The sequence below is a fragment of the Telopea speciosissima genome, chromosome 6, assembly GCF_018873765.1.
Source record: "Telopea speciosissima isolate NSW1024214 ecotype Mountain lineage chromosome 6, Tspe_v1, whole genome shotgun sequence".
NCBI classification, from domain to species: Eukaryota; Viridiplantae; Streptophyta; class Magnoliopsida; order Proteales; family Proteaceae; genus Telopea; species Telopea speciosissima.
Genome location: NC_057921.1, coordinates 61,171,913 through 61,180,711, shown reverse-complemented (window position 1 = coordinate 61,180,711; position 8,799 = coordinate 61,171,913). Strand labels below are relative to the sequence as shown.

At 40.3% G+C, this 8,799-nt stretch overlaps 1 protein-coding gene across 2 annotated transcripts; it reads left to right on the top strand.

Moving 5' to 3' along the window:
• Nucleotides 1–4,753: 4,753 nt before the first annotated feature.
• Nucleotides 4,754–8,591, top strand: LOC122664451 (glyoxylate/hydroxypyruvate reductase HPR3-like). 2 transcript variants are annotated; one of them, XM_043860265.1, is made up of 3 exons: nucleotides 4,754–5,236; nucleotides 7,701–8,264; nucleotides 8,340–8,591. In XM_043860265.1, exons 1-2 carry the CDS (start codon nucleotides 4,754–4,756, stop codon nucleotides 8,223–8,225), a joined length of 1,008 nt encoding a protein of 335 aa, XP_043716200.1. In that variant the 3' UTR covers nucleotides 8,226–8,264; nucleotides 8,340–8,591. The 2 variants fall into 2 exon arrangements, with proteins under 2 accessions (XP_043716200.1, XP_043716199.1); XM_043860264.1 differs by having other exon boundaries at nucleotides 7,701–8,591.
• Nucleotides 8,592–8,799: the final 208 nt, after the last annotated feature.

Below are 8,799 nucleotides of genomic sequence, written 5' to 3'. Positions count from 1 at the left end.
CCTGGCCAATCCTTCATTTGAGAGCCATGGCACAACTGTTCAGCTGAGTCACGGTTTCTCAATTTGTATACTATAGTTGCTGTTTTCAAACTGTTAGTACATATCGTTTTAAACATATATAATGCAGCACCTTCTGTTTCTTCTACTCTTAAGTCTCTAACTGTATTATCTAGTCATTCTCATGTGGGAAGATCTATGTTGTTGGCTGGTTCATTGGTTTCATGAAAACAAGCATTTAAACCAAGTTGAATGCCCTTACGATTTGCTGTCTGGTGCGGGAACAGTTGAAGCTTTTTGCGGCCAGGGAGGTTGGGTAAAGCAGAGGAAAAGCCTCTCTATGGTAGGAGTGCAATTTTTTGCAGATTCTATAATCTTTATTCCTTAGGGCAAAAGTATTTCTTCACCATGGGTGAGACAGAACCTGGACATTGAAGTCTCATTATACCCTCTGCTTCTTTTGTGTAAAGTCAGAAATACCTATGACTCAAAGGCAGATCCCTGTAGAGGAAGTGTGTCAATGCTGTGAAGAGCTCTCATATCTTACTCACCTGTCCATTTGCTAGAAGTGTGTGGTTTGGCAGCTCCCTTACACATAGATTACCATCAAGAGAGGATGTTAAATTCCATGATTGGTTGAAGACTAGGTCGAGCTTTGGAGCACACGGGAAGAAAGCTGCGAAAGAGATTCAGTCGTTATGCACGTTTATCTTAAGGTATGTATGGACGGCACGCAATGATCTGCTCTTCAACAAAAAGGTGTGGAGGCCGGAGGTCATAACGACAGCAAGGAAGGCTTATGGGGAGTTTTTAGATGCACGCAGACCCTCATCGCTAGCTGTTCCTATGATGAGGTCCCCAGTAGCTCAATCTTGGTTACCTCCACCTTGAGGGTGTTTTAAACTTAATGGTGATGCCTCCTATTGCAAAGAAACTGGCAAAAGTGGGATTGGGTTTCTCTTGTGGGACCATCTTGGTCGTTGTTTGATAGGTGTCTCTGACCCAGTGCACTTCTCTGATGTGGCTATGGGTGAAGCTGCAACAATCCGCCAAGGTTTGCTTGAGGCTATCTCGGAAGGGGCGCTGAGGTCATCGTGGAGGGAGATAATCAAGAGGTGATCACAGCTTTACTTAACCGAGGCCTGAATTCTGCTTTATCTATTCGGCCTATTATTGAAGATGTCCTGCACCTCGCTACTTACTTTGATGAATGCCATTTCAATACATTTCAAGGATTACTAATGTTGTTGTAGATACCCTTGCCAGGAGGGCCCAACCTGTTACGGATAGGATTGTTTGACCTAATTCCGATCCCTGTCTAATTACTCCACTTCTGGTAGACAGCAGGAGTGTAATCAATTCTATTCAATAGATTCTATTTGCACCAAAAACAGAAAAAAAGAAATACCTATGACACTTCTTCTTAGTCTCATATGCAACCACCGGAACCGTGGGTTAAGAAATTCTATTTCCACCGTGGGTGCAAGGAAACTTGATCCTGTCTATCAGTTCTGGTTGGTGATTGTAAGGAAACCTGTCAGTCTGTTTCCACCAAGGTTTAAAGAATGGGGATTGGATCGTCCTCCGAAAGCCACACGTAAGTGGATAGGGTAATGTGGGTGGATCCGGTCTGGATTACCGATCCAAAAAATGGCTGATCCAGCCCGATCAAGGCTTATTTGATCCAATGGCAACTGATCTAGATCCTGATTCCATTATTTAAACATTGATTTGTACTTGTTACCTTAGGAATTCTATATATTTCCTTGGCAACAAAGTTTTCCTCCACCCAAAGAGGACGGTTCACCCACCATCCTAAGGTTTTGGTTTGTTCCAAAATACCCTCCTGATACCCATTGCCGCCCTCTTCCAACTCTTGGTGAATGTGATTCGATTCACTCTGGGTGGAGGGAAACTTGGTCCTTTCCTTGGAGGTTGGCAAAAAAAAATAAAATATATGGCATATTCATTTTGCATCCTTTGGGTCGACGTTCTTTGTGTTGCAACACAGGTTATGCCTAGACACATGGGGGAGTTATTTCCACCATTCAGGGGGGCGGGACGATCATTTCACCCACCTCCATGTGTCTGGATGCAGCCTGTGCCCCGATACAAAGTACATTTTCCCTGCATCCTTATTAGATGTAGCTAGTTATATGTTCATTGAGATACATGCTTAGAGGGATAATGCTGAAATTGAAAATAAAGCAAGGGAAAGTTGTGTAACCCTTGCACCAACGTGGGATCCAATGAAAGTGCGCATAGAGGCATTGGTTTGGATGTAATTTTCGATTTTATTGAGGATTGAACTATCTTTTCGCATACAAAGGTAGTGATTTGGATGCGATTTTCGATTTTCACTAAGGATTGAATGGTCTTTTCACGTACGAACTACGAAGGCATTGGCTTGTATCTAGGTGAAGGAAACACGCTAACCATGCGACCGGTTGGCATTCGTTTTCCCAATTAAAAAGGAGTCTTGTGTAAGTTCATATAGAAAAATGGGTGAAGAGAAACTGGTCGTAGAAACACCATTCCTAATAAGGGATGGTTTCCATGGTTTCTTTTTTTTGTTTTCAGGGTAGTAGGATGGCCTCTATGGTGACAGTGAGAGATTGTTGAAGTTTCAGCATCAGAAGAAACCAAAAAAAAATAAAGAAGGGTTTTTTTCACGTACCCCTGAAGTTTGACATAATTATGAAAATATACCTCAGTTTTGAAAAATTCTACGTGTCGTCCTGAGATTCTTAATATTAACAGATATCTTCATTCCGTTAATTTAGGTCTAACAGTGTTAAAATGAAAGGGTAAATAAATAAAAATGCCATTACAAAAAAAAGATAAAAAAAACTTAGGTCAAAATCATGGGTTCTTGAGGTTTTGGGTCTAGATTCCAACAATTTTGCAAGGAAAAAAAAATCTGATAGAAATTATCCATGGTAATCAAAATCATGAACCTCAAACCGCTCATCAGCTAAGAGGGATAAAATGGCTGTTGAAACCATTCATTGCCTTCCGAAGCTCAGCCAAGCCGTAATCCTTGAATGCCGGAACTTGATCTTGTTCCACCTGATCTCCATTAGCTTCAAACAAAAATCAACCACAAAACTCTAATCAGAACAAATGAATCTTCACAAGGAAACGAACTAAAGAAAAACAAAAGGAAAAACCTAGGTCTGGCTTCTCAGCTTGTAAAGACTCTTCATCTGGAGATTGAACATTAGTGGTCTTGGACTGAAAGCAGCCCATGTTTAGCTACATAGAAACTAAAACAACACTCTGAAACCCTAAGCTTCGATTCACACTTAACAATTTACAAGCTCTATGTAACAAAAAACGAAACTAAGATCCGATTCTCTTAAGCTTGAACTTCTCTACTTAGCTTCCTCTAGTAACAGCAGCTCAGCTCAGCCAAGCAATGAAAGCGAAGAGTAGAGAGAGAGCGTGTGCGTGTGACGAGAGAAACAGAGATGGCGAAAAGTTAAGTGCAGTGAGGGTGAAAAGTTTAAAGAAACAATGGGACAGAGGAAGAGAGAAGTAACAGAGAAGTCACATGATAAGAGGATGATGAGAGAGATGGTGACGTTTTCTCATTCTTATCTCACCACTTTTGACGTTTTCTCTTTCCTACAAAACCTGCAACTCATCTTCCCCAAATCAGTGAAGGTGAAAAGTTAAAAGAGACAGTGGGACAGATGAGGAGAGAAATAACAGAGAAATCACATGATAAGACGATGATGAGAGAGATCGTGACGTTTTCTCAATCTAATCTCACAACTTTTGACGTTTTCTCATTCCTACAAAACCTGCAACTCATCTTTCCCAAATCGTTTGGGGAAGATGAGTTACAGGCTTTGTTTTTTTTTTTTCTTAAAATGGCATGTGTGTCGGTTCACCTCTTGTTTTTAACACTATTAAGACTTAAATTAACGGAATCGGAGTATGTATTAACTTTTAAGAACCTAAATATGCAAAATTTTTCAAAATTGAGAGATATTTTTATAATTAAGACAAACCTCAGGAGAGATATGTGAAAAAACCCCAAAAAAAGGGAGCAATTTACATGTTGTACCTCCCCTATAATTTGGTCCAAGTACAAGTATCCTTTCTGTTGTTTGAATAATTATATGTTTCTCCCTTGAATTATGGTGGGATTTACAAATAACTTCAGTCGTTAAGTTGAAATCATTAGATGAAGCAAAGAATTCATAAATGATCATATTACCCTTCATTAGTATAGTTTTACTTTTTTACTCCTGTACCTTTGCATTACAAAACCCAAACCAATCTCCTCAACCGTTCGTCGTTCCAACCTCATCTTCCATCTCACCTCTTTCTTCTCTAACGACTTGCATGTATACTTATCATCTTCGGTAATGTATGAGGAGTACTCTCTCCAATCAGGCGTATACATTCCAAAACCCAGTCTCTCCCCTTTAAAGAAGATTTTCTTTGACACCATGGGAGTAAGGTTCGAGCGTCGTCTCTGTTCATAAGCACCTCTGCCACAACATAGGGGAGGTACATAGCAGATGTATTTGTTCAAACAATGGAGGGTTCTTGTAATTAGACCAAACTATAAGGGACGTACATGTGAATTGCTAAAAAAAATTCCCAAAGAGCCAAAAACCGAAGTTTGGACTTTAGACCCAGCATGAAGCATGCACTTTCCTCGGCCTCAGGCTTCTTACTGTTGCTCGTTGCTCTGTTGAAGTGAGAATTCCCTCTCTTCTCTCAGCCTCTGCCCTCATCGTACATGGCGGACAAAGAAGAAGAAGAAGAAAAAGAAGAAGCAAAACAACAGCAACAGTTGCCGGTTGTTTTACAAGTCCTGCCTGTCCGTGCAATAGCCAAGGGAGAAGATCGATTCACGAAGAAGTTCAGATTTCTCAAGGCATGGGAATCGTCGATACCCACGGAACTCTTCTTGACTACTCACGCCCAGTCAGTGAGAGCTATTCTCTGCTCTGGCATAACCCCTGTTCCTGCCGATATCCTTCGATGCCTTCCCTCTCTCGGTTGTATTGTCACCACCAGCGCCGGTCTCAACCACATCGATTTGGCCGAGTGTTGGAGGAGGGGAATTTCTATAGCCAATGCTGGAGACTGTTTCTCCGAAGACGCTGCTGATTACGCTATTGGACTATTGCTTGATGTCCTCAGACGAATCTCTGCTGCCGACCGCTATGTCCGCCGGGGGCTTTGGCCCACCAAGGGGGACTATCCTCTTGGCTCCAGGGTATCATTCTTTTCTCCCCAACTTCCAATTTCGTACTTTTTGGATATCTGCTTTATCAAATTTGGTTGTGTTAACATCAATTTGTCGTCTATTTGAGTATAGTTCTCAATGATGGAACAGGGCACTGGGTTACTGGGTACCTGTCCTCATTGTCTAATATCTACTTATTTGGCCTGATTTGCCCATCAGAAAATAAGGGCCATAAGTGCTTAGAGGAACATTGTTATGAAGGGTTTGGATATAGGAAGATGGCAGATTGTTATAACAACTATGATTTAGAATGGGTGCTTACCTCACTTGTAGGAAAATGGAATTGCACCATTCCTGAACCATAACTAGAGTCTTTTCCTTAACCACTTTCACCCCATGCAGAGCTTAGAAAAGGCTCGTACTGCGTGGCTTATCCATTTGATGGCGCTCTGTTTGTTATCTCTGCAATTCCTTCCTGACTAGTAGCCCTCCATTATCTCCCCAGATATTCTGATTTGGTTAACAAATTAAGAATCTTCGCCAGAAGCATAAAAAGGAGGGAGGAAAGTCTCTTTTATATTTTCCGTCTTAGTGCTCTATTTTATTCATGAGATATTCCTATTCATTTGTAAAAGGGGGTGAGGTTAGGAGGTAAGACTCTCTGGGGCAAGAGAGGCTCTGACCCTAAAAACAGATTCTTATATCCAAAGAGATATTATACTACAACAAATTACATATGCACTGGCTTTTTGACTTCATGCTTGCTATTTCCTTATTCAAGCTTGAGTTTGAATTAGTTATACAATGGAAGAACTTTCTAGTATTTGAATTTTTTTTTATTTGATTCTTTGTTTGAACCAATTTAAGGAGGAGATGCCTGCGTCGTGCTACAGTTTGTAGCTTATTTATAAGCATGAAAGGATTTTTTTTGGGGGGGGGGAGGGTTGGGGTGGGTTGGTTTGTGATTTTGTGTTCTGTGCTCGGAGTTTTAATATTTAATTTGCATGCATTAAAAGATAATGTTTTGAGGAAAGCACCTAAGTAATTGAAACCTCAGTTATATAGGTGTATGTTGTTGTACCAAACCGTATTGTCTGGATTTCATTGTTTTAAAAATCGGATCAGAATTATCAGCAGAATTGGTTGATTCGACTTGGAATCATCTGTGATTGACTATGATTCCTAGCATACCAAGTAAACCTAGTATGTCTGAATCTGACCGATTCCAAGAAGCTTCCGGCTGATCCTAATCCGATTTAAATCAGAATTGACACCGTCCCTGTACCCAATTCCAGGTTTTAAACCTTGCTGGATTTTGTTAACAGAAGTTTGAGGTTATTAAAACCAGAAATTTGAGAGAGATTCAACTGTGGAATGTTTCCGCATTGAACACTAGGACTCACTTTCAGATGTGCTACTTCTTGCTAATTGCTAGTGCCATGGGAAGGAAAATTAATGTTGGACTAATGACGATTCTAGTTGTTAGTGTCTAGCTTGTTGATCCTACGAAAGTAAGGAATAGACTGCTTCATTTTCTAAATGCAGTTGTTTGGGAAGGGATATGTGCTTGTTGCAGTTACTGTTGTTTAGTCCAGAAGCCTAACAGGACAACTGGTTAATATGTTAATGTGGAAACTCAGATTCTTAAAACTAAGTGTTTGTAGATCATTTGGAAACTTGTAATATTAATTTACTTTTGACTTTGTAGTGCTTGCTTGTCAAATTCAGTTCAGTGAAGAGTTAAGCATGTTGGGCTGTCACACCCCTGGATTGAGATATTAGTATCGGTATCGGTCAGTTTAACCCCTACTTTTCATTAAAAATAAAGTTTTTTTTGACGATTTTACCTTTGATCTGATACCAATACCTGATCCAGGATCGGTCAGGGATCAGTATCGGCCTCGACTGATACCGATCCGATAGCAATACCTCAATCCATGATCAAACCATCCATGGATCAAATTATGCACAATAACAGGTCTATATGTTTGAATGAAGATCAAGGGCCACAAAATTTATTGGACTCGAGATATGTTTTCTTTTGTTCTTTTTATGAATTTAACCATTGAAATTTTCTTTCCAACTACATTTTGCTTGTTTTTCTCATAAATTTGAATATCTACTACTTTTAATGGCACCAAAAATTATTGTTCAGTTCATGCTTTGAACCATGTTAATGTAAAGCAGGATATCTAGTTTAGCATGACTATGCTATTCGTGCAGACATTTTTATGAGATTCTGTAATAGGCAGAGTCAAAATTGTGGGTTTCCCTACTTCCCATGTCAAGGATTGATATAACTAAGGCTCCATGGCCTGGCTTTCATCCATGTGCAAAAACCATTGGAGTAGAATCCTGGTTGTAAAGCCAATCCTGGAGATCAAAGATGCCAGCCAAATTCAGATGTCTTTTGCTAGGCTCTGCCATGATTCTCCTGGAAAATGGTTTCATGAATGCTTGTTCTGATGTTTGGATGAAATGGTGGTGATTGCAGTTGGGAGGACAGCGGGTGGGGATAGTTGGGCTGGGACATATAGGCTCTGAAGTTGCGAAAAGGCTTGTTGCCTTTGGCTGCAGTATCTCTTACAACTCCAGGAAGAAGAAGCCATATGTTGCATTTCCATACTATTCGGATGTCCTTGACCTTGCAGCTAATACTGATGTTCTCATCATTTGTTGTGCATTGACAAAAGAAACACACCACATTATTAACAGGGATGTACTGTTGGCATTGGGAGAGAAAGGAGTCGTTGTTAATGTGGGACGTGGATCTCTCATTGATGAGAAGGAACTGATTCAGTGTTTGGTGCAAGGCGAAATTGGAGGTGCTGGTCTGGATGTGTTTGAGAATGAGCCGGATGTGCCGAAAGAATTTCGTGACTTGGATAATGTTGTATTATCTCCACATAAAGCCGTCTTTACATCAGAGTCCGATTCATCATTACATGATTTGGTGATAGCCAATTTGGAAGCATTCTTCTCTAATAAACCATTGCTTTCTGAGGTGAAGGATGAATGAGAAGATCATCTATTCTATCACAGAAAACAACACGATGTTCTTGATCACCATGGGAAACAGATAGCAAAAATAAATGTCTTTGATTTGCTGCCATTATCTATCATCTCTCGTTGAGGATTCATTCGGTGCATTCACGACACCCTTTTTGGAGATGCACAGCATGAAGTTGCACAATAACTCCTATTATACCATAAAATTGTACTCACAAGTTTTTCTTTGTAATCATCTTTCTTATTTCAGATTTCCTTGGGAAAATGTACTTTACATCCCTCCCCCAAGGAACCCTAGCCTTCCTGGTTCTTGCAATCTTCTATTTTGAGCCACATGGAGTGTTGATCTTATTGAATAGATCTTTCTTGGGTAGTATGCTTTGCTTATCAGAGGGAGAGGCCCATCCTGTATTTCAAATCAGATTTCTGGTACAGTTGGGACCTTGCTTGATGTACCATTATCAACATCTCTCCCTACCCCTTGTGATCTACCATCCCTAGATTATCCAATTCTAATATTATTTGGTACATTTGATCCTCTATCATCTTCTGTTTGTTGGGCTGTGGTTTTGTTGGTTCGGAAT